This window comes from Chlamydotis macqueenii, chromosome 2 (genome assembly GCF_036417535.1).
Source record: "Chlamydotis macqueenii isolate bChlMac1 chromosome 2, bChlMac1.mat, whole genome shotgun sequence".
Classification (NCBI taxonomy): Eukaryota; Metazoa; Chordata; class Aves; order Otidiformes; family Otididae; genus Chlamydotis; species Chlamydotis macqueenii.
The window spans coordinates 84607585-84633964 of record NC_141557.1 but is presented as its reverse complement, the minus strand read 5'-3'; the positions used below and the strand labels follow the sequence as shown (position 1 = coordinate 84633964).

The 26380-nt window shown below is 38.6% G+C and overlaps 1 protein-coding gene across 2 annotated transcripts in view; it reads left to right on the top strand.

The window, feature by feature from the left end:
- Nucleotides 1-26380, top strand: part of TRIO (trio Rho guanine nucleotide exchange factor) — a 254473-nt gene that overhangs the window by 79746 nt on the left and 148347 nt on the right. For both annotated transcript variants that reach the window (XM_086740366.1, XM_086740365.1), the window contains exons 3-8: nt 2359-2473; nt 5769-5961; nt 6591-7103; nt 10257-10379; nt 20333-20524; nt 23569-23700. In XM_086740366.1, coding sequence (XP_086596492.1) covers nt 2359-2473; nt 5769-5961; nt 6591-7103; nt 10257-10379; nt 20333-20524; nt 23569-23700 — 1268 coding nt within the window. The remainder of the gene's footprint in view (nt 1-2358; nt 2474-5768; nt 5962-6590; nt 7104-10256; nt 10380-20332; nt 20525-23568; nt 23701-26380) is intronic.

Below are 26380 nucleotides of genomic sequence, written 5' to 3'. Positions count from 1 at the left end.
AGTAGCTTAATATGCTTTTGTTACAGCAAGACAAATAGGGGGTTGAGTTGAATGAAGACTATTGTGAGACAGGAAATTCCCACCTGGTGCCTCATACATCGTTACTTTTTACATTCCTGTTTGTGTATGACACAGGAGCATCGGGAACAAAGGAAATGAGAGTGAGTTACTGGAAAAGTCCAAAAAAAGCTTTCAGTATAGCTGATGAAAAAAATAAGTCTTTGGGACTTTTTTTTTTGCATAATACTAACAGTTCTGGTATTTGATTTATGACTGGACAGTGAAATTCTTTTCACCAGAAATCAAGGCCGTGTTAATTTCTTCAATACTCATCTATATCTGAAATTTGCATGACAGGTTTTGTCTCCAACATGCAAAAATTTCGCTATATGTTTTATCAGAAGTGTAAGCACCATACTTAAAAAATGGGTTTTCTCTGTGGTGTATGTGGAGCTGGGAGCCAACTGAAGTGGCAGTCAAAATGACATAAAGGATATGGGTTTCTTTCCTCTGCCATGCTGGAAAATTGCACGATACAGGAGTTGCTGTGTGGGAGAGGCCTGGAGGACTGATGTGAGGTGACTGCGTGTGACAAAGCATTTGTTTAAAACACTTAGAGGGTGTTAAACACTATTCAGTGTATGCTCTTCTCTGCTTGCTGCTGCTTTTGAAGGAAGAATTTCCACCCTGAGCAATTGAGCACTTTTTCTGGGGAGCTGGAATTAGTAGTGTTTGCTAGTTGAAACCTAATTTTTTTTTTTTTTTTTTTTAGATCTGTAGCTGATGACTGAGGAGAGCCTTAAGGGCTGCAACAGACTTGCAGCTAAGTTTGGTAGCTTTGGAGTCCAGCGATCCCTCTGGAGCTGAGCAGAGGCCTGGGCTGTTGGACTCCCAGTCTTGTCATTTATCCTTCCTCTCTTGGGGCTTTTGTCTTGTTTTTTTTTTTTTTTTTTTTATCCTGTTACTTGCCTTGTAAAGAACCTCAAAGCTCTCTGCTTGGCAAGTGGGTCAGGATCGTCAAGACCAGACCCGCCTCTCTCCATTTGAATGAGAGAACTGAGTTCTTTTTATTCTGATATCCCACCTAAGAGAGTCATGGAATGTAACAATGTGAATTTCCTTTTAAGTTTATGTTTCTGACATCGCAGCTTGACAGAAGCTCAAAGCTGCTTTTGCCTTTTCTGAGTTTCATTCGGTGCCTCACAGGGAACGTGTCCAGTGCAGGCAGTCCCTGGAGACCTCGGCAGTTAAGCCTGGTGTCTCTCACAGGCACACACAGACCGTGTTGGGGAGGATAGTGATGGATTTTTGAGTAACTGGCTTTCTTCATTTGCTTTTGGCCTTCCTTTCTAAGGGATTTTTTTAAAAAACTTTGTTCAGTTACGTAGATTTACAATGAGAAATCATTCAGGACGGAGGATACTGTTTTTCTCCGTTTCCATGGGACAGGAGAAAACAATCCGCACATCTGTGGTCGAGAACATGTATGTGAAATATAGCTTATAGGAATATGTCTGCTATTATACAAGTATTGATAAAGACAGCGTACTGACTTCAATTTAGCATTTAGTAATAGAAACATTTTGTTGTCACTAGAAAGGGGTTGGATATAAAATTACATTTTAATGTTCAACTCTAGTAAGTCTGTGGTATTTAACGAATAAGATGTATACATTTAAGTGGAACCACTCAAAATCAGATTTTTTTGCCTATGTAGTGAGTGGATTCAGAATTTTCTTGTTTTGCCTTGCCAACAAAATTAAAAACTATAATCTGACAATTCAGAATCTGCACGTCAGAATGGGGTAAAAATATAAACTAAATGCTTAAATAGTATCCACCCACTCATCTTGGATGTGCATTAGATGCGAAATACTGTACACCTAAACTCTGTACTAATAATGAAGTTAATGGTGAGTATCCTCACCTACAGTGTAGCATAACTGTGAATTTACATTTAATCTGTGCAATTGCTGATTAAAAAGTTAAACGCATAACAAAGCACCAATGGTGGAGACATCACGCTGACAGTCAAACCTGAATGTGACTGTAATGTGTAAGTGTAATGCTATGGTTACTCTTTGTTTTAATTTTTTTTGACAGATCCGTTGTGGGAATTGTGACAAAATGCTTACTGATACTCCCAAAATTCATTTTTAAACTGGTCTCTGAATGACAGTGTTGACATTTAACTTGAAATCACTTAATTTTTTTAAGTGGATATCATGCAACAATGTAAGACTTAAGTTTTCCAAAAGCTTTCTGAAGACTTAGTTTTGCAAACCAGAGCAGTGTTATGTTGTGGGTTTTTTTTAGTACTTTTATATTTTTTATTTTTTATTTATTTTAATTTTTCAGGTGGCAGAGATAAGCGTGGAGGTCCCATTCTAACATTTCCAGCTCGTAGTAATCATGATAGAATACGGCAAGAAGACCTTAGAAGACTAATTTCGTACCTAGCATGTATTCCTAGGTAAGTGATGGTCATTTGATAAGCTCTGAAGCTATAAACCAAAGTAAATATATTATGTTGCAGTACACGTGCAAGCTAGAAGACTGAGCAGGTTAAGAAAATGGGCACATTCATTCCACATTCTGTCAGTTATGGTTTTCAGACTGCTTTTTTGGAAAAGACCTAAATAATTACTCTGCTTTGTAGAAAGCAAGCTGTTGGCAGAATGGCTGGTGTGCTTTAGCTGGATAGGTGTTTGTGTCTTGGAAATGGCACTACCATGCCATATTGCTGTCACAGTGTTGAAGGTTGCAAATACAACTCAAAGGCTTTCAGTACATCAATAATTAGAAACATGCTGGTTATCATTCACAGTGTACCTTGCGTGGATTGAGGGTCAGCACAACACTCCTAACTGTTATTTGTGTTAGATAAATTAGTGTCATCATACAGCACAGGAATAACCAAGAGAGAGATCTGTAACATTGCTTATACAGGTCCCAGATACAGGTCCCCTTGTGTGTTTGTGTATATATAAAAATATTTATATAAAACCTTTGTTCACACAAGACTTTTTTTCCTAGTAGTAACTAAATTGGGGAGAAAAATTATCTTTCCATCTGAGAATGTAGCAACATTTAGCGCATGCTGGAGCAACTCTGACTGCATTTGAATATATTTGCCTGTGACCTCAAGAGGCCTTTGTCATTATAATTGGAAAAAAAAAAAAATCCCTTGGACAACATCCCTGAGTTCAAGATCTTACATATTTCTGTAATGTGTTAATTCGTAGGCACTCTTCTTTGCATCTGATGTAATCACATGTCACTTTCAGATTGACAAAAGTGCTTTCATAAAAATCACTTCAAGACATCTAGTTAAGAGTGTACGTGGCCTTTCTTAAGAGCGATTGTCAGTAATTCAATTATTCTGGTCTTCATTTCACCTTAAAGTGTAGGAGTGTTTAGTGTTCTCCTTTTGTTGTTGTTTATTTGCTAACTGGGGGATTTTGGAGAGGAGGAAGGAAAGAAATCTTGAGATTTTTACTTCTGAAATAATTCGACTTCACATTTAAATGTTTGACATGTATTTCAGCCCTCTAGAGCTTCAAGTTATTAGAGAAGTTAATAGATAAATACGCATCAGTGTATGTCCAAGGGATTTTTCTAGAGGTCATCTGGCAAAATATAGCGGTTCTCTAGCAAAAGATGTATGTTAGTTTAGCACAGAGATTTAAAATAAAAAAAAAAGTTAGTGTAGGTTTTTATGTCTCTGCAAGCATGGCAAAGCTTTGAGAACAAAGGGAACTCTACTCAAAGCAAGACTCACTTTGATACAAGTAATGTTTTAGGGATTGGTCACAACAGCTCTTGGTAATTAAGAAATCCCAGTTGGTACAAATAGCCCCAAATAGTTGATCTTTTATTACAGTACTGTTACTCTAGGTAGTTGAAGATTTGGAGGTATCAGTTGTTTGGCAAGAGATCTAAGTGTTTAGGGTAATTCACTCTCACAATTTTACTAATTTAACAGTTTACTTGATTTAAAAATATTGCTCAATTTAAGTCATCAGTGCTGACTGGACCAGGTGTTAGTGTAGTTCAGGTTTACCTAGCAGATGACCTTTGATCTTGGCTGAGTAAAGCCTCCTAGAACAATTTTTGTGATCCTTGGCCAAAAGGGATTAATCCTTTGTCAGATGATGGGACCACATGACAGTAGGACACGTCTTCATTGTATCACATGATGAGGGGCTACTTTGTACACCCCAGTAGATGTGTGCCTCGTGAATTAGCGGCAAGTACTCCTCCTCTTGCAATGGTTTATTTGTGTGGTAGGATAGGGATGGACTGAGCAGCACTCCTGTGATAGCATGCAGCCTTTCAATAATGGGTGTATCTTTGAAACAGTAGCTGGTTTTGTCCTTTAATCCTGGGAGGCTTTTAGAAAACATTTTCACCATGGTCAGAAAATTGTACGTTGTAGCCTACATGTATTCCAAGCTAGTCAATTTTAATGTATTTTCCTGCTACTGTTGCCATTTTTGGCATTCCTATGGGTAGGTGGGACAGCCAGCATACATCTTGATAAACTCCTTTTTTAGATGATGTGGTGGTTTTTTGTTTCTTGTGGTGTTGTTTTGTTTCTTTTTGTTAAACTAACTTTTAAAAAAAAATTCCTCTTCTAAGGAACCTGCGTTACCACTTCTGTCAGAAGTTCTCCTGCATCAATTATAACTCATCTTTCTACAGTGTAGCCAATGAGACTGTGTAAAGTATGCCAGTGAAGCTTCACTACTTCTCGGACACTCTGAAAACCTCATCAGGTCGACTCCAGAATTGCATTTACATTAGTCACATCCTTGAAAGTGACTCGTACTCAAACAATCAACATTTGGTCCCTTTTGATAGTTGGTTTTGAAATATTTTGCCTTTCTGCATTAACAAGGTCATGCAGCAGCTACTGGAACAAAATCAAAATTTCTTGTGTTGGGGGTGATTGCCACTTTTGATCAGTGGCAAGCACTAAGTGTACAAAAGGTACTGATGAAAAGAAATTCAATCTGCCATTCTCAGAAGAGTTGCCAGAGAATTTGGGTGTAAGTTCTGTCAACTTTTGGACAGCAAAATTGAGCTCTAATTTTGTAGAAACAGGTTGATGTGGTTTTCTTCACAGCCATAAGATGCTTTTTTATCCATTAAGTATCCACAAATCAATCCTGTTACAGAAGGAATTGTCAATAAAGGGTTTTTTTTCCCCTCTGCAGACTGAGACTCTTTAAATCTCAGATAATATGGGACTAGAACTGAGACAGTTTGTAAAAGTTGCAGAAGTGGTACGTAAAAACAATATGTCATCTTCTGTCTTGTAGAGAATCCCTTCAGTCACTAGAAGGGCATGAATATTGTCATCAGTAAATTGTGTGTGTGTTCTGAAGAGTCCATTGAAAATGAATTAGATATTACTGCTTCAGTAAATGGTGTGTTTAATGTGTGTGTAAGATGAAGGAGAAACAAGACTGGAAGATGAGTCATCGTAAGTATAAACATTGAAAACGGAAGAGGAGATAAAAGCAGATTATCAAATCAGCAACAGGTGTAAAGCTGCCATCCACAATGAGTTTGGCAAGGGGGTGAGAGAAGCTTCCTGAGAGGTTCATGAGATCTGCTGTATGTGCCAGCTAGTCAACAGTGAGGACCCTAAGGTGTGACGGTTAGCTGCGGAGACCATGATCATTAGGCCGTGTGGTGCAGCAGAGTGCTGTATTTGAGGTCGTAACACTTACTTGATAACTCTTTCTTCTTTTCTTCTGCAGTGAGGAAGTATGTAAACGAGGATTCACCGTCATTGTAGATATGCGTGGGTCAAAATGGGACTCTATAAAGCCTCTGCTGAAGATTTTACAGGAATCCTTTCCATGTTGTATTCATGTTGCACTGATAATCAAGCCAGACAATTTCTGGCAGAAACAGAGGACTAACTTTGGCAGCTCTAAGTTTGAGTTTGAGGTAATTTTCCCTATGGTATACAAACTTAAATTTATTTTATGGTTTTAAATGTGCTTGCTACTGAACAGCATTCTTGAAAAATCTCAGATAAATTATATCCTGGGTGAGAGGAGGAGTACATTAGGCCAGTGGTACTAGACGGAATGTGGTTTTCTTTATGTACTTAGCCTCGGTAGGTGTGCATGTTGTCATTTATATTCTTTTTCTGAGTGTGAGAAACATGGAATTAGAATTTTACCCCTAGTGGTAAAAAGTTAAGTTTCATATGTTTGTTGTCTTGGTCTGCAAGATATGATATCACCAGCATCCTGTGCAGAGGAGAGCAGCCAGCTGAACTTCGCTGCTATCCTTCTCCTGATTTACAGTACACAAAGTGAAAACTTAAAACAGTAGTCAAAAGGGTGTTGCTGTTTTTCCCTTAAGTGTAGTGAGGTAAGAAAGAAATAAAATATTTCTCTCATTTGGGGAAATGTCTGCAAGACAGAAGGCTGATCAGAATTTATATTTGAAAGTGTATGAGAAAAATTAAGTCATGTGGACTTCATGAGCACAATGATCAGCTCTTAAAAAGAGAAAAACAAAAACTAGATTCATTTCAGTAACAGCTTCTTTTTTTTTTTTTTTTTTAGACAAATATGGTGTCTCTAGAAGGCCTTACCAAAGTAGTTGATCCTTCTCAGCTAACCCCAGAATTTGATGGCTGTTTGGAGTACAACCATGAGGAATGGATAGAAATCAGAGTTGCCTTTGAGGACTACATTAGCAATGCAACCCATATGCTGTCCAGACTGGAGGAACTGCAGGATATATTGTCAAAAAAGGAAATGCCTCAGGACCTGGAAGGTGCTCGCAGTATGATAGAGGAGCATTCACAATTAAAAAAGAAAGTCATTAAGGCCCCTATTGAGGACCTTGATGTGGAAGGACAAAAGCTGCTCCAGAGGATACAGAGCAGTGAGAGCTTCCCCAAAAAGAACTCTGGGTCAGGGAATGCAGACTTACAGAACCTTTTACCCAAAGTATCCACCATGCTGGACAGGCTGCACTCAACACGACAGCATCTACATCAGATGTGGCATGTGCGGAAATTGAAATTGGACCAATGTTTTCAGCTCAGGCTGTTTGAGCAGGATGCTGAAAAGGTAAGGGATTGAGAGTGAGGAGTATAAATGGGCGCTGCCATTGATGAGAACAAAGCTCGATGGGCTTGAAAGAAGTACCAAGGATAACTGCAAATAGTAATTTTTGTCTTTAGTGTTAATCACTAGCCTTTTAATGAGAAATAAAGGATTTCTTGATTGCGAGTGACTCTTAGTCTTCTGGAGTAAATGGGATGGGGTAGTAATTCTAAGCTGTAAAGGACACAGGTAGCTCTCACTGAAGAAAATGTTAAGTGGTGGTGACTTCAAAGCTTTTTAAGTTTTTGCTCCAGACGGATGCTTTTGCATGCAGCAAGTAAAGATGAGTGCTATATACTTTCTAAATACAGATGAGTAAGGAATGCGTCAGTCTCCTTTTGACTGACCCTGGGGATTTGAGTGACAGGCAGTCAACCAAGTCTGAAGAGGCTGACATGGGGAACTGCTTTATCGATGCAGGATGTAAAATCCCAGGCTAGAAACTGATGTATCTCTTCTGACAGTGCATATGTCGTTAACAGGAGACTGAGTGATCTCAGAATGTTTCAGGCTAACCAGTCCCTTCAAATGAGAAAGCCCTTGATTGTAATGGAATTTGAAGAGAAAATATGGCAGGCAGTGCACTTTTAGATGAGCTCAAATAAGATCTACTTTCATACAGAATGGTTTTGCAATCCCTTATTACTAACTTGTTACCGTGGAACAAATAGCTTTAAGGAAGAGTGGTTTTTTTTTTTTTTTCTCTGACAGAGAAGAAGGAACTAGGCTATGCAGTCAAGTGGTAAGTATGATCTTTGCCAGATCTCTTAAAATAATTTATGTAAGAAAGCCTGAACTGTGTGAGACTAAAGGTTTGTGTTAAACTGGTATGCTGCTCTCCAGCAGTGGTCGTAAGCAGGTGCATGGTGAAGAGTAAAACCAGAGCAAACATAAAATGCTTCTCCTTCCTCCTTCTTCCTCTGTTTTCTTCCCCCGTACTTTCCCTCAGGGACTCAGGGACTTTCAGCTCAGGGACTTTCTTTACACTGCTCTTAGTGTTTTCTGCTGTGTTTAAAAAAAGAAATAGTTTTTTAAAAGTACCATTTAATGTAAGTGTTTACTGAATGAGTATAGCAGAATGTAGTAGGGGTGTGTAAAGAGTTGAAAAAATCTGGTCAAGCAACTTTAGAGTTATAAAATTATTTAGAAAATAACAAGCTCTTGGTCTAGTATTGCTCTTTCAGGCCCAGAATGCTTTTTAGCAACCTTTCAGCCACTTAATTACTTTTTTGTGACAGCATGAACAAAATATATCTTGATAATGCTCACGTATTACTGAAAGATAACTCATTTACTCATCTGAACGTTGCCTACATAACTTGGGCTTTAAGAAACTTCTTGTAAATGCTTGAGACTGTGGGATTGATGTCCTACCATATGCTTGCCTAAGCCTCTATCTGTGTTTTGTAGGTTCCTGATTCCAAGAATACGTCTTTATTAAATTAATGCATCTTTCTTTCAAAATAGAGGGAAATGTTAGGGACCTAAAATGGAGTTGACAGCAGCTAGCATACCTGGGACTTTATTCTCTCATCAACCAGTAGAAAAAGTTTAAAAAGAAGGTTTGTGTAGTATCCCAACTCACTTTTGGATTAAGGCCCTTGCCTTAATCTACTTGCAGCCCTTATTTCACTGCTTCTGTCAGATTAGATTTCATAGCGTGGAGCTTCTTTATTAGCGCATGTCTACGTGATTTAGTTAGGTGCTGGAAAGGGCTGGATCTTTGTTGGAAAAATAAAGTATATTGGATAGGGAGGAATAAACATGTTCATTTTGGAGGACTTGCACAGCTTTGCTCAAGAAATCTGGGCTGGTTCAGGAGAAGACAAAAAGGGTACGAGGTGGGAGGGAATCTGATTGGAGTCACTCTGTAGGTATCTGAAGGCAGAAAAGTCAGAATATGTAGAGAAATGTGGTCACAAGCAGGACCAGTGTCTATTTTGAATAATGTCCTGACGTGTCTTCACTGTAGTCTAGGTAAGAAACTGAAAATTTCAGGAGTATGTGATCAGCTGTCTCAGTTGTCTGGGCTCTTTAAACTTGTTGTTTACAGTCCTTGCTGTATTGTGATCTACTTATAATTTGATGGCAAGTGCCTGGGTGGAATAATGGATTTGACAATACTACTCTGTTAGCCACTGTGTTTTGAAAGATCTTTAAATGAGAGTACTTACTGCTCGTTGCTACCATCTCGTTCTGAACAATCTTTTTCAGCTTGTCCAGAGAGTATAGGTGGGTCTTTTGAGCAGAGATACAGCAAAGATTTCAAACCACTGGAGGGTGTGTGTTAAACTTAGCCTTTTGCTGTGTTGCTTGGTCTTTGAAAACTTTGACTTCCAGTGCCACTATTAACATACTTACCTGTCTCCATTGATGGTCATTTTCAGATAAGGTCTTTCCTAAAATTTATTTGAATATTAAAATATTTTTTCTTAAAAGAAAAACCAAACAAACAAAAAAAAACCCACCAAAAAAAATAAAAAAAACCCTGAACCACAACAGCTGTGTTCAAAGATAATCTTTAAAGTTGTCTAGAAGAAGGTAATGTGTAACTTTATGCTCAAGTATAGTTTTTAAAATTGTTTAGCAATAGAAAAGTTATTTTCAAATCTGCTATAAAGTTATGAGCTAAACATATTAAATGTGCTGCTGAAGTACTTGATCAGCAAGAATTAATTTATATTTCATTTCCATGAGTTGTCATTTTCATTCTAAATTACTAAGGTGCTGACATCATGAAATACTGACACTGGAGAATGTATAAGCTTGGTAACTCAGAGCTGTGCTCTGAGCCTGTTTGTTTACGATCACTTCTTTGTAGTAATGAAGTTTATGACTTTATGATTATGACTTTACTGTAGCTTGTTGAGATTAACACCTGTAGTAAAGATGTAACAGCCTCACCTGTTTGGTCCAAAAAGTCAAATTTCAGCAATGGTTTGGTTAAAACGTACAGTAACTTAAAGTGAGAAGAGCATCAGTATTAATTTTCATGGCCTTAGACTCTTTCTGTCTTCTGTGTTCACAGATTTCTCATATTACTTGTCTGTGATTTCTGCCATAACAAATTAGTGATTTTTTTTTTTTTTTCTCTCTTTCCTTAATATTTTCTTGTAGATGTTTGACTGGATCACACACAACAAAGGTCTGTTTCTGAACAGCTACACGGAAATCGGAACCAGTCACCCTCACGCAATGGAGCTTCAGACACAGCACAATCACTTTGCCATGAACTGTATGGTAAGAACAGACCTCGCTTTACAGCACTGACACGTAGTCTATTTGCTCTATGTTAAGGCAGAATTTGTACATCATACACATAGATCATTCCTTCCGTTACAAATAGTGCAAATTTGTATTTGAGCAGTGAAATTATAAAACATAAAGGAGGAAAATAAAGGGTAGCCAAATACAGAGGTACTGTGACCAAGCAACAGAATTTTTTTTGGCCAATGGCAGTATTCAGCACCACCTCAGCAGTTCTCAAATATAACGTCCAGACTTCTAGAACCTGGGGTGTGTGTTTGTGTGCTGCTTTGAGTCTTTTAGGAAATTTCAGGGAATCATGTGTAATAAGGAATGTAGTGCTCTGTACAGAAAGAAGTAGCTCTCAGGTTCTTCTGATCAGACAAAAAGTTCTGAGAAGCAGTGATCAAGAGCTGAGCTTGGTATAGTAATTGTCCATGTTTTTAAGAAGACACACTACTCATTTCTGGGACAGTAGGATGGAGCTAAACTGCACAATTTTTTTTTTGTCAAGTATGATCTTAGGATGCACTATCAGTAGGCTGTAGTTAAAAATTTGTATTTTAGCTGGCAGTGAGTGAAAGCTGCTTATTTTCAGATCATAAATTGCTGTTTGGACACGAGAACTAAGTTTTCAAGTACACTTTAGGTTGTCTTCACTAGGAGGACTGAAGGTGTTTAAATAACTTTGGCATTCTGGGCCTAAGTCCAGTCCCTGGCCATCAGCTAAATGAGGGAAGAACACTACCACTCTTGTTAGAAATTAACATCCTTGGCAGTCCAAAGATGGGAACTGAATTAAAGTATGGTCAAAACAATCAGCTGTTGCAAGAGATTTTTTGTAGGGCAGGACTAGTAATTATGGAAAGAGAGAGTGGCAAAGTAAACTTACCTACGTTATACATCTTGCTGAAATAATGGAAGAACTACTAAGGCAGCTCTTATGTATGGTATTGCTAGAGTTAAGGCAGTAGAAGACACAAGGAGAGAAGGTATATCATCTTCTTTTGCAACTCAGCTATGTTTGCAAAAGTTTAAAAAAATAAAATTCAATATGAACTTTTTGAAAAGAGTAAGGCAAATGCTGGGCAACATTGTAATTAAGTTATATAACATTATATGTGGATGTAACTTTGACCGTTAGGTTTGGAAGGTGTAGGTTTACTCCATGGGCACAGGGAATTGCTCTGTTATGGGGTACCTCATTGCTGCTGCTCGTCGCTCTGCATACGAAGTAGAGCAGAAAGAAACACAGAAGGACAGTAGGTGTCATTGATATGAGATGACTTTTGGAACTTAGTAATTTTAAATGGCCTTCCAGACAATTCTTGGGCTTCTACTCTAAAGGTTAAATTCTTCTTTGTCTGTAAGCCTGTCCTGGTATTAGTCACTGTTGTCCTCTTTTCTTCAAATTGGTTGACCTTTTTTTTTTTTTCCTCCCCTGCTTCCATACTGTTCAGATGCTATCAACAGTAGGAAGCACTTGAGTGATGTAGCATAATCCCTTCTGTTCTGTTTTTGCTCTTAATCTCTGTTTTGCCTGTAGTAGTCACATGCATTAATTACAGAGGACTTTTCTCAGCCTGTACAATGAGTTCTTGAAGCATGCAAGGAGCAGCTTAAATTTAGGGCAGATGAAACAGCCCAAATATTCAAGACGAAAAAAAACAACCTGCAGTTTTTCAATGTGTTTCTGTAGCACAGCCCCCAAGAAATCAGAATAGATTTCACAGAATAGGAAAATACAAATTCAAAATGATCAGTCCCTGATTTTCACGTAAGAAGCTTTTAGGTTTTTTGGGTTTTATTTGATTAAATGGCAAAAGCCTTACATGTAGATTAGGTGGGGAAATTAGACTGAATGTGACATTAAAAAAAAAAAATGAAGCGAGCTGATTGAATTTTGGCAGGCCTTATTTTTCATTAGATTTTAACTGGAAAAATGTCGGGCCATCTTAACTCCTGTGAGTATGTTCAGCTTCTCCCTGACCACTCTTCACGTGCACTCTGTGCTTAACAAGCTACTATTTGTTCACTGTTCCTGTCTGTGTAACTCTTCAGTAATCAGAATTGATTTAAGATCTCTTATGTGAATGCTGTAACACTAGAGATGGAATTTAACTTTTAACCCATCTACAACCATGCAAATGCATTCGATTGGATGGGGTAGAGGAAGGAAGAGTGGTAACTACATGTTAGGTTTATTATATGCAGCAGATTTTGAAGGCTTTTCATTGGGGCCCTGTTGGACCCTAATAGATCTTACTTTCCAGGCAATTTCCTTAGGCTTACTTTAGGTGGGGAAGGGCTGTTCAAAGCAGAAATGCTGCCCATGCGACCTCATGCACTTGCTCACAACTTAACCCTGATAATTGATGTTGCAGCTGCTTTTCTCAACACATTGTGGTTGCCACAGGGCACATGCTCCCTTCACAGCAGGTGCTACCCTCTGTCAATAGCTGGCTCTCCCGTCTCCCCTTCCCTCCCAAGTAGCAGCTTGACTTTCTGAGAGGTGCAGGAAGGCAACTTCTGCAGCTGCTTATGCCAAACTCGGGTGAGAAAGAGCGACGGCTTTTGGGTGAGATGCCAAAATTTTAATCTGGTCTTCCAGTCTGAAATGTGACACCTGGATGTAAACTGTTGTGAAAGCTACTTAGTTCCTGTCATGGACAGGAGTTGGTTACATCAAGAACGAAGAGGATTTGCTGGATATTTCGTTTTTCCTTGTAATGTCTTTTTGCCATTTTTAGAATCTAATTTTTCAGTATTGCAGCACAAAGTAGTTGGAAGTTTAAGCCAAATGTTGTAAAACAAAAAGGTAAGGAATACATTGGGGGAGGAAATTTAACTGTGCTTTCACCAGTTTAATCAGCAAGCAGTATGTATAGGAAACTTGTGTATTCAGTATGTGATAGACTCGTGGTTGGACTTCAAGGTAACAGCAGGAAGTTCACAAAAGTTCTAAACTTAATGCACAGACTGGCTCTCATTGCAATGAAACTGTCCCAGAGAAAAGCTGGGTAGGTGCAGTGATGTACTTTGAAGATGGACGTACATCTGCTTACCATGGCTTAACATACAGGTTCGTGTGGCTAAAAAGGCTGCTGTCTGAAAGATAGTTCACATGTGCAGCTGTAGTTGTGTGACTTGCTGATACTGGAGTCAAGAGGCTGTGCCCTGATATATGTGAAGGCTGTGTCTTTACAGGGCAAGTAGATCTTATCTTTCCTAAATATGGGGAAAAATAAACTGAAAATGATTCTCTTCTCTAAAGATAGAAATGGTTTTATAGTACCATTTAAAAGGCCTGCTTTTAGCGACAGTAAATTGCTGTTGTCAAGTCCTAAGATTTACTGGAGTTAAGCAATACTCAGTTTCAGCTTGAAGTTCCTCTTCGGGTGACTAAACCAATGCTTTACTTCTCAGAACAAGTTTTTGGTACCTTTTAAGGGAGAAACTTGCAAATAAGGCATCATAGGAGTTGCAAATACAAAAAATATCTGTCTAGTTTTTGAACTGCAAAAGCAAAGTACCCATGATTATACAATTAGTCAGTCTTGCATGCAGGAGTGGGAGAGACTGATTCTGTGTCTGTCCACTCTTTTTCCATATGCTTTCAGGGACACAAGGGAAACAAAAGCAATTGTGAAGTACGAGGGAGGAGGAGGAGGATTTTATCTACTTGAATATTTTCTCCTGCTCTTCTTCTCTTGCTAGAACAAATGACTTTGCTTTCATCAAAGCTTAATTGTGCCCCTCACTGCTCAGGCGAGGGTCAAAATGATAGGAAAGTGATGTAGGTGAAAAGAAGCTTTCCTTGGAGAAAGCTGATTCTACTATTAAAGGGTGTGTTATGGCTACTTCTTATCTCGGGGCTGCTAGGACCATCAGTAGAAGCTGTCTTTATTAGCCATAATTCAAAAAATCTTATGTCAACTGCAAGCATATTGCTAAGCTGATTAATACTGTTCTTAGAGCAGGCATATACTAGATCACTTTATCAAGGTAGTAATCAAATAATGTTATCCAAAAAGAGAGTGCCAGAGATGAGCACTGGTTACAGTTTTGGGAGTTTAAAATAAAAGTACGAACACAATGCTTAAATCTCACTGGGTTTACAGAGCTAGAAGTTACAAAGATGATGTACTGTGCTTGGCTTGCTTAAATCCAAGCACGGGGACTGGTACAAATAAAAACATTAAGAATGTTAGGTGAGGTAAAATCAGCTTAGCTGACAGCTAGTGTGACTCCTTCTTCTTTATTTGTACTACTGATACTTTTCGCTCTTGATGTGCCTTTTATTTTAAACATATTTTTGTAACCATACAGAGTTGTCACTTGAGATGAACTTAAGCACCACGTGAATTCTAGACTCCCTTGGGTCTTCTGAGACTTAAACAAATGAAAGCAAGACCATAGGTTGTGAATTGTGCATTCTTTCTCAGATTGCTTTGAAACACAGATTTTCACAGAAGACTTTGTGAACAATGGTGTATAACAGTAAGCTGGCTCTTCTTTCTTGGGAAGGGGACGTGTCTACTTTGTGGGGTTTTGTTTTTAAAACTAATAGATTGCTCAAGTGGGTAGCTTTCAATAAAAATAAATAAATAAATAGTTAAATGCTGAAATCCATCAACTGTCCAACCAATCTAACGTCATTAATAGACAAGGTAAAGACTCAAAATGGGGATAGGGCAATAAAGTAGGTAAAATTTATTCCGTGAAGTTTTTTATAGTTCTGAATAACCATAGTTTAAGCAAACCATGGATTTGTGGTGTTCATGAAGTTCAGGGATTGCACAGCTGTGTATCCTGGGAGGATGGTTTTTAAGTGCACATTCGTAAGGGAATCTTTCTGATGTCAGAGTGGTTAATGCTTCGACACAATATCTGGATGCGACCAGCTTGAGAAGGGACTGAAAAGGCAAAATGAGTTCAGGCTATTTCCAGCTTCTGAGGAGCACTCCAAAGTTAAGAAGATGAAATGGAACAGACTAGATGTGTGTCGTTCAGCCCCTATCAGGACCAGACTATGCAGTCTCTCTCTCACTCCTCCCACCCTCTGAGAGAATAGAGGGAGATGATATAAGAAAAACGGCTCAAGGTTTGAGATAAGGATGGGGAGAAATCCTTAAAGTTACCATTAGGGGCAAAACAGACTTGACTTGGGGAAAACTATTCATTTATTTCTAAAACTAGAAGGAGAATGAGACAGGGGACAAGATAACCTCCTTCCACCCCTCCCTCTTCCCAGGTTTAACATTATCTCTACTACCTTCCCCCCACCCCGAGCGGCACGGGGGGGGGAGAGGGAATGGGGGTCGCGGTCAGTTCATCACGCGTTGTTTCATGCCGCTACTTTGTCATCAGGGGAAGAACTCCTCACATTCCTTCCCTGCTCCGTTGTGGGGTCCCGCCCATATGCCACAGTCCTTTGTGAAACTGCTCTGGCGTGGGTCATCTCTTCCACGGGGTGCAGTCCCTCCAGAACAGCTGCCCCAGTGGGCCCTTCATGGGCCACAGCCTCCTTCAGGCCTCCACCTGCTCTGGCGTGGGGTCCTCCATGGGCTGCAGGTGAATCTCTGCCCCTCCGTGGACCTCCATGGGCTGCAGGGGGACAACCTGCTCCACCATGGTCTTCACCACAGGCTGCAGGGGAATCTTGGTCAGGAGCCGCATTACTGACCTTCTTCACTGACCTTGGCGTCTGCAGCCATTCCTCACAACAGGCTGGCAGACGCCTCTCAGGATCCTTTTTACATCTTACTCACTTCTCATCTCCTCTCCACTTCTTGTAGCCAGGCCGGGCCGAGTTGGGCCCAGTCGGCTGCCTGGCGGGAGGCCAGAGGGTGAGGCCTGCAAGGCCCACAAGGCTCGTGCCTCCCCCTCTGTGCCCCCACTCAGCTGCTTCACATCATCTCCTCCCTTTCCCCCCTGCCCCGTTTTCCCCTTCTTAAATACATTATCGCAGAGGCGTTATCACAGGACATTCTGCTACCAATTGGCTCGGCCTTGGCCAGCAGCGGGTCCATCCTAGGCCCGGCCAAGTCCACTGAACAAAGGGGAGCAACTTCTAGCAGTTTCCTACAGAAGCTGCCACCTTAGGCCCCCCCTCACCAAACAAAACCAGAACAATGTGCAACCCATAAGAAGGAAGAAGCAAATAAACGGATTTTAAAAAGCAATCAGCTGGTGAAGTGTTAATACAGCAACAAGTATGTTCATGTCAATGGATCATAAACTAAAGGAATAGACAGTGGAGACAGTGGTGTTACTGCAAAGAAGTAAATCTTATTTCTGTCTTGATACTTATTGGGGGTGCTGAACTTCAGATTTGTAAAGAAATTGCTTTGATTCAGTTAGTCATACTAGAGAATTAGGTCCCTTTTAGAGCCTCATATTTCATGTTGTAAAGGTGAACATTGAGATGAAAATGATGTAAGGAGAAGTTGAAAGCATGGACATGTTCTGTGAGAAAGTGAAGGTAAGTGAAAAGTAAGAGAGGAAAGAAGGTGGTGTTGGGCTATATAGTTAAGATTCCTCAAGTCCACCATGAAAAATGTAGGAAAGAGAGATGATAAATTTGAAGAAAGTTAGAGTGAAATCATGATTCATTCATTCCAGTGCTGATAGCAATGTTTAAATAGTTACCTGAGAGTATTTTGAGGATCTTTGTAGTTCAAGAACAGATTAAATACTTTCCTTAATTGTAGTCTTGATGTTGCTGGTTTTTTTTTTTTTTTCAGTGTTTTTTTTTTTGTTTTGGGTTTTTTTTTTGTGTTTGGTTGTTTCTGAGGGTTTTTTTTTGTTTTCTTTTTGTGTGGTTATTTTTTTGTTTTTTTTTTTTGTTTGTTTGGTTTTGGTTTTGGTTTTTTTTTGTTTGTTTTTCCCAAGGGAAGAGATCCGGTAATACCTTTAGTTGTTTTGCAGCCCTCATCTTTTAAGTCTGGATTCCCAAACTGAGAGTTTTACTGTTGCTGCAAGATCGAGAATAGAAGATGTTAGAAAACATTTAAATCCTTAAAGAAGGTGTTATTTCATATGGTAATGCTCCCCCTTGTCTTTGTAGCCATTTGTGTGTGAAGTGGCAGATGATTTGGAAATTCCATTGCTAAAGTGTTTTCATCACAGAGGAATAGCCCAGGCTTGCTACAGTCTGCATAAAAGGTGCTGGTTAGGATGCTTATGGACCATGACACCGAGGTGGCTGTTTTTAACACTGAAAGCTTAATAGTCTCTGTGTTAGGAAACTACTGTTGGAAATCTTAGAGCTAAACAAACATTTTCTATATGGGTCTGGGAAAATCAGGAAATAAAATAGAACCTTCAGGGCATCTGCCAGCTTTATTTTGTATAGAGTGTGATAGACGTTCATTTAAGCTGGCAGGCTGTCACCTGTATTTTTCCCTGTGTATCTGCCTTGCAGACACACACCAAAGAATGACACACTGCACTACAGCTTGTCTTAGGCTTCTAATCTGTGTTGCCTTGCTGAGCAATACTTTTTTATATGTACCCTCTCTTTAGGGAATAATTCTGCAATGAGGAGCTTTCTGGATATTGTAAGGTGTCTTTTCAGCTTCTGGCTAAAGGGCATTGTGAGAGAAAATAATCGTACTAAGTACGTTCGTGTACTTCCTATACGTACTGTAATGCAGTAACTGGAATTGTTCCCTTTTTAGTTTTGTTACAGTAGTCATGTGTAACACAATGAAAGAAACGCAATATCACTTTAGCCTTTTACTTTTTTGAACAGCTGATACACATTTAGAAGCCACAGATGTTTCATACAGATTCATATGATGTAAATGAGATGACTGAATAAGTCTTTAACAGTTATTACCTGATAGCTGTTGCTTCTTTAGCTAAAACCAGGATGTAAATCTGTGCAATGAGTAAGTAAGATGTCAGTCACTCGGGAATGAGCACCAGCTTACTTGAAACAGTGCTTTTCGAGGAGTACACAAAATATTCATGTGTCATATAATGACAGTGGACCTGCCTGTCCTTTTAGAAAACTGAACAAAATTTGTTAACCTTTGAGGATCGCTTAAAGACAGTCCAGTTGTAGTGAGTTGCTATTTGAGATTCTTTTCCTCCTTAACTAAATTTGTCTCCTTTGGGTGATTGCATTCTAAAATACTGAAACTTAAACCTTTAGGAGATCTATCAGGTAGTGAGGGTGGGAAAGGTTGAGATTATTGTAAGATTTTTTTTTTATTATTATTATTTTTTTTTTTTTTTTTTTTTTTTTTGAGGAAAGGAGTGTGAAAAAGCTTGGAAAGTGTTGAACTGGCAGCATATTAATTAATATTCATACTGCTACAGGGGGTATTCTTCCACACTTGTGAAGCCAGATTGCCATGGGAAAATGAATATATTTTAACCACAGATCAGTTTTGATTTGTTTAACTTGACATTTATCGTCCCCTGTCCTTCATATCTAACTGATGTTCCAGAATGCCTTTATTATGATACACAAACAGTTCAAATGGCAGTCTAATGTAGCCTTTATTAATTTTTTTTTTCTTTTTACACGTGTTTTTTCACACCACTGTAAAGACCATATAATGGCTTTCTGGATTCATTTAGCAGTCTCGTAGTTATGCTGCATACCCTTTAATACTCCTAAATCCTCTCCAGTCTTTTAAAATTTGTTGGAAATAGCAGTTTTGTTCTCTTCTAGTTGTTCAGCTGTGCTTACCAGGAGAGCATAGATGTGTGGGATAACCTAAAAAATGAAAAGTTAGTATTGTGCAGGAAGGAAAACCATTCAATGTGACACTGTAGTGCTCAGTTTAAGTGGACCAGCTGAGGTGTAGGCTGTGTCAGGTACGCTCCTGCTTGCATACATGCATACAGTTACAATTAATAGAGACCTGTGCCAATTACCACTCAGATGAGTCAGCACAGTGAAGCCTGGAGAAACTGCAACACTTGCTCCAGCTGGTCTGGGCAGTGGCTCGGAGCCGACAGGTAATCGTTCCACCTCAGATGCTCAGCATCTACGTGGCATTGGGTGTCCATGTTGCCAGCATTCTCCCCTAACCTATCTTACTGATGGGAGTATAGTAAGATTTTGGAACAGGCTGCTCAGCACATCTCTCAACAGTAATATAACCCTACAGTTTTCTAGCAATTTCAGGTTTTGTTCTTCTGTCACTTTTTGATCCATGGTGCTCACTGAGGTTTGTTGCAATCACTTCTGTCCCCCTTGGCTCACTGGACTCAGTTCCTCAACCCTTGACCGAGGGAGGTTGCGATGCTGCTGCTGACAAGTGGCTAACTGTTCCGTGGCTTTTCTTGCTTGCTGGCATTCCAGAAAGCACTGTGTAGACAAGAGGGAAAAAATATTTCACTGCAGACCTTTTTTGTCTACTTTTCACTGCTAGCTCTGAGGCAATATAGTGGCAGGAAAATAAAATCTAAAACTGTTGAACTCCTTAGAACTCAGAGTTCTGTATTTTGTTACTTGGAAAGTAGAAATACTTTGAGAAGTTGATGCAAAGATTTGTAGAGTGATCTTCCACATGTGCGTACCTTGCATAGATGAAGTGCTTACTAATTATACTTTGAATTTTCTGTATTGTGTGTGTCTGAATTCTTCTTGACTTGAATATCTGTAAACGTTATTATTGAGGTGGTTGTAGCATATGGTTAGCTTTTCCTCTTCAGTGTAATAATGGGTCTTCATATAATATGACTTTGTTTCAGCTGACCACTAACGTTAGCTTGAGAGACTGGTCATTTCAAGTTGTCCTCCTCCCGTGTTGGTAATACAGATTGGCAGTTACATGATACACCTAGATTCCAAAGTCAGACATGCACAAACTTGCCAAATAAAACCAGTCTATTGAGCAGTGCTGTAATAAAGAATTGTCTACAACTATGCCTCTGTATTTAAGTGGTCTGTTAACTTCCACTAATTTTTCCCTTCTTCTCCATAGAATGTGTATGTAAACATAAATCGCATCATGTCCGTAGCAAATCGCCTGGTCGAGTCTGGACATTATGCTTCACAGCAAATAAAACAGATTGCTAGTCAGTTGGAGCAAGAATGGAAGGCGTTTGCTGCAGCCTTGGATGAACGTAGCACGTTACTGGATATGTCCTCCATCTTCCATCAGAAGGCTGAACAGGTTAGTGAATGAGGAGGGTACCAACAAAAGTTTCCATACTGGAATGGTGAGTTGTACTGTTTGCTTTTTATTTATACAGAAGTACAAGAGAGAGTCGTCAAGAAAGCAAAAGCATTAATTTCTGATGATTTCAGGTGAACTTTCAAACAAAAACTTGTTCTTCTTACGACAGCTCACTGCCCTTATATTTTCCACAAAATGTCTTGCCCGTATCAATGCAAGATAAAACTTAGCCAAATTAGATAAGTGAATCAAAATGAAGTGGACATAAATACTTAACTATATGAAGCTTTTAAGTTGAATGAAAGAAAGGAAAAAACGTAGCATAGTCAGGATTGTTATAATGCCTATCCTACATCCAGAAATCATCACTTGTTCTGTTGTCCTCACCACCTCCACACCAATCAGTCCTTGACTGTCAAGATTTAACTCATAGTAATTGCTTGTAGAAAACTAAGTTGAACTGGCCTGAAAGTTGAGAAGTTAATTAACTGTCTTCTGAATCTGAAATTGTAGTGGGAGATGTTTACTTAGTATCCCATAAGAGATTCCTCCTATATTAAAAAAAATTTTAGCTTTAGGCCTACACCAATTATTTTAATTAAGTCATTAACCATGTGTAACTGCCAGAGAAGAGGTATATATAGGGGAAATAGGAATAAATATCCCTAAGTTAATAGTCTTGATGGTGAAAGCATGTTTTCCCCTCAAGGGAATTCAGTTCTGAAGGAGTTGCTATGTGTGTGCTGTTGAGTCATCCATTGATATTACAGACTGTCTGCTCTTTACATCTCTGGTGAGTTTGGAGAGCAGAGGTTCTTGGATAGTTATGGCTGACTGAAGCTCTGGTGTGCTGTATGGCTGCTGTAGATACTTGTCTTTTTCCTTTGCCTTGCTAAACTGGATCCAAGAAAATGTCTCATGACTGATAGAACTTTAATTTGGAATAAATGAAGGAATCACTTGGGATTTGATAACTGCAGAAATTGAGAGAGGCAGCACGCTTTATTTTGAGGATTTTTTTTTTCCCCTGATACCTACACAGATATTCAACTTCATAAATATCCAGAAATTAGAAATTTGACTGTATTAAAATGCAAATACACGTTGCTTTTCATTATGTTAGCAGTGACATTGGTTTAACTGTCCTTAAGACAGGCTAAAGTAAAGTATATAAACAGATACCACTATAATAAGCACTAAATGTAAGTGTAAACAGGAGGAAAGAGAAGAAGGAGAGAAAATAGTGCAGCATCTGCTGGGATTAATTTACTTACTCTTTAATTGCTCCTTCTGTGGTTTTCATTTGGTGATTAACTATGATGGATTGTCACAGTTGCTGGTAAGATACCTGGCTGTGATATATTAGGTGTTTCATTAACGGTGGAGAGTGAGTTCAAGGAAAGAGGGCTTGGAATGAGAGGAATGACCCCTTTAGAGGCTGGTGATGCTTGACCTGTATGAAAAGATGACTGAAAAATAAACAGCCAAAGAAATAACACACCCTTCTTGAATGCTTGTGTTCCCTTGCAAGTGACAGGAAGCGATCGCTGCCTACTGCCAGACACAGTGAAGACTGCACCCAGCTATCAACGCCTGCTGACTGGTGCAAGAGATATAGCTCTGTGGTCCCACATGAAGCTTCTTTTAACGTTTGGTGCTTGACGTTAGAGATTTTTTAAATTGTCCCTTGATGAAATGAGAATTAAATAAGTATCTTAAAATGAAATACTCTACCACGCTTCCTCCAAGCTTTCCAACAGTAATGGAGTACCAGAAATTATCTGTGGGTTACTTTTTTCTTCAAAAGAGTACATGTGCTCTAGGAATTATGATACGTGTGGTGAGCGAAGTGGCTTGATCTTTTAAAATTTCTGAGACTTGAACTTGAGATTAATAGAGGACAAATTTGGTTTATCACATGTGCTTGGCTGTACTAAGTTTAACAGCTAGGAAAAGTCCTAGAAAAACAGGTTCTTTTTTCCTCTTTCCTTTCCTAGCATAACAAGGGTATAAAATTCATACCCCTAGCTGTCAAAAATAAGTTGCTGGAACTTCTGCTGTGCGTACAGCTATGATGGCAGTTTCTAGTCTGTCAAGAGAGGTTAAGCTTCAAAGATAACTTAAATTGTCTGCAGAAGAGATTCTTTTGCAGTATCCTCAATTTCCCTTGAAAGGCTTGACTTGAGCTGCTGTGCTGACATAGCTGTGTGCTCGAAGTTCAGTGTTTGTCCTAAGAGACCCTCGCTTAAGTTGTAAATCCCCTACATGCTTGCTGCTGTAGTAGCTTGCCAAATGGATTTAGTGCTTCTCTGCATGTAGAAGTTAGTGCTTTGGGGACTCAAGTGTGAATTTGCTGTGCTCTAACACTGCCTTTGCCTCCTTGATGATCTCTTTCCAGCAAAAGACACCTGTGGAGTGTTTCAGTGAACAGTTCACCATTAATTCTTTGTGTGTGTATGTGTGTGCACACATGCAAAGTAACTTGGTTTCCTCTGAAGATTTTAAAAAGGTGAGGTGATATCTCATGATACCATGAGTATCTGTACAGGAAGTTGATGGGTAAGAGCTGAGGGTCAAGACTTGAACTTGTTTTACCTCTTTGTGTAGATAAGACCTTAACTAGGTTTCATGCATCTGAAATAATAGGTGCAGGGTGAAGTAAACTTTTTCTTAGCTGCAAAGTCAAGAAAAGGAGTAAGAGTAAACTGGAAGCATCAGTATTGCCAACAATCTAATTGGTTCCAAAGGCTGCCAACATGCAACTAAGCCTGCCTTTCTGTGAACAGCTCAGAGTTCCATATGACTGAAAGGACAAGTACTGTCAGACTTGAATATTTGTTTCTATTCTGATATAAGCTTAGTTTTGGTCAGTTCAGAGAGATATACCTTTAACATTTTTCCCTTAAAAAAGAAGTGTTTTCAGTGGCTGAAAACCACTGAAAAACCAGTCACATAGGTGCAAGTCCTTTTGTGTATTACCAATGTGTGTGTACTTATTGATAGAACCCAAAATTAAGCAGAATATTTTTTCCCTGTTGCAGTACATGAGCAATGTGGACTCATGGTGTAAAGCCTGTGGTGAGGTGGAGCTTCCCTCAGAACTACAAGATTTAGAAGATGCTATCCATCATCACCAAGGGATATATGAGCATATTACCTTGGCTTACTCTGAGGTAAGTGTCTTGTTTGTTTCGTTAGGTTACTGACTTGATAAAATGGTGTGATGTTAAGGCTGGGTCGTGTACTAGCATCACTTGTTGCATAGTTGGAAACCCAAGTGCCAGGCACCTTTTTTATTTTAGTATATTAGACTTCTCTGCTATTGTTCAAAAGTCAAGTTTTAAGTCTTGCTCTTACTCTTTTGAAATAAATTTAAAAGGGGAAAAAAAACCCTTGTGATCTTCTACACATACCTGTTTTAACTAATTCTTGAGAGCATGTTTTGTAGGACAGTTTCTTTTCACTATAACCTCTCTTCATTGGGACTATCCTTTTGTATAACAAAGGACAGAGATGTAGCACTTTTGTAGTACATCTGTATGAAGAGAGGCAACCTGAGGTGCATGCTCCATGAGAGTGTGGGAAGGAATAAGAAGGCTAGGGCTGTCTGGAATAATGATTACAAAGCATCGAAGTGAAAACAGTAGGACTTTTTTTGTTTTGTTTTAGATTGGGGTTTTTTTGTGTTTTTTTTCATCAGGGATGCGACTGAATTAGAGCCTGCTGTTAAGTGTAAATAAGTACTGCAGATTACCATGTTAAATACTGTTTGCTTCCTGGTGATGCATAATGAAATTAATTAGATGTGTAGATTATAGGATTGCTCTGGCAAATGCCTTGAAAATTTATTTAGGATTTCAAAGCTGTAGCTTTTGACTTTGAGATAGCTAGAGATTTTCAAATCTTCATTGGTACTGCTCAAAAAACCCCCAAAACATTAGATGCCTTTCTTCTGATTTCAAGTCATTACTTTTCCCTATCTGGTAAAGCATTAGCTTTGCCTTTTGCAACCAGAATTGGTACAGAAAAAATAGTTGTATGTGTATGTACAAGTTGTGTTACTCCTCTGGACAGAAGGTTTTATTTTTGCCTTATTTAAACACTTATTCCTTTTTGAAGATTGATGGAGTTGTCTTTCTACGTAAAGATATTGCAGAACTATTGCTTATCATTATTAGATGTATGACTTCATTTCTGTTGCAGCACGGAGCTCCTTTCATTTTGTGATGAATGAACAGTGGAGTGATAGAGGAATACTGTGGAAATTACAACACTTTGTCATTCATTTTAGATTACAATGTCTTGACAACATGACTTGGTTGCAAAATAGAAGACTAATTTTAAGAGAGTAAATGCTTTTAAGACTAGACAGTCTGATTTTACTGAGGATAATTACTGTATATTACTAGAAAAGTAACTTGCTAGCTTACAAGCTTGAGTAACTGGTATGCTTGAAGATCCAGTAGCTGTGCTTTTAAATGAAGTTGTATATATAAATGAAGTTGTATATATAAATGATGTTATATATCTCACTGAAATCTTAAGGTACTCATGCACTGGAAAGGAAGAAAACTTTACTGTGTTAACTCCAAAGAGGAAATGTGCATGATCATGTTTGTAAAGCTAATAAACTAATTGTATCAAGGAGCTGTCACAATTAATTTATTTTTTTTTTCCCTAAATTACATGGACTCTGGATAGATAATTGAAGTCCATTGTCTTGGAATATTGGAAAGACTTTTACTAGATAATTGCTTTAAATATAGAAAGAAAAAAGTCATCATTATAATAATTACTATGGACTATACACTTTTTCTATCTGACTTGACTTTATAGGAGCTACTTTTCCAAGCGAGCTTCATTCTCTGTGTTGATAGTTATTACTAAAATGAAAAAGCTTAAACAGGAACTGAGAAATAAGCTCACTTGTAAACTAATTATTAGAAAAGAATTTAAATTCGGATCTGTTTGTCTACTGAATAGCAAACTTTAGGTGTGCCTAGAGTTAGTACAAATTGTTGAAAATAGCCACCGGGGGAAGGCCTTGACAAATTTTCTGTTTCTGACATGGTGTTGATTTGATGGATTCAGACTAGTGTTTACACTCCAGTCTTGTGGTTTCGAATGAATTTTTTTCTGCCTTAGATGAGCTATTAGAGAAGTTCTTCACAGATAGCTGAATGATACTGAATTGTAAGAGTTCTCTGAGCTTCATGCTAAAAGTGACAGAATAGTTAAACACCAATGAAAAGTGCTTTCAACAGCCTTGGCAAGTGCTAAATGTTAATAGTGACCGGATAAGATAGGATTACTGCTTTTTAATTAGCATGCAAGGTAAATCTGAATATTTTGCTGTGATTTGAATCGGAGAAGACAACTATTAGAAATAAGTGATGTTTCATATCAGCATCAGTAGTTAAACACATTTTGGAAAAGAGTATCTTTCTCTGCTGCATGGAGAGGTTTTAAGTAATTTAATCGGGTTTAAGTTTGCTGTAACAAAAGTTTGCCTTTGGCTTACCAGCAACAGGAAGAATTTAGAAGTTGTAAATTGTGTCAGATCAAAGCATGTCCTAAGTTCATATCTGTTGGTCTAAATGTATTCATCAAATTAATGTTAACCTATAGAAAGTAACCTCCCTTTTCACCTTCACAACTAATGAAAAGAGAGATTCTCCTGGAAGGATAGTTCTGGGCAAATGTTTAATTTTAGGTGCTTTGTTTACTAGAGAAAAAGCTGAAGAATATTTATTCTAATTTAGGCTTGATCTGTTTGAAAAAAAAAAAATCACTTTAAAGGAAAAGCACTCTTAATGTAATTGAAAAACAGAAGGACAGGCTGTTATTTAGAAG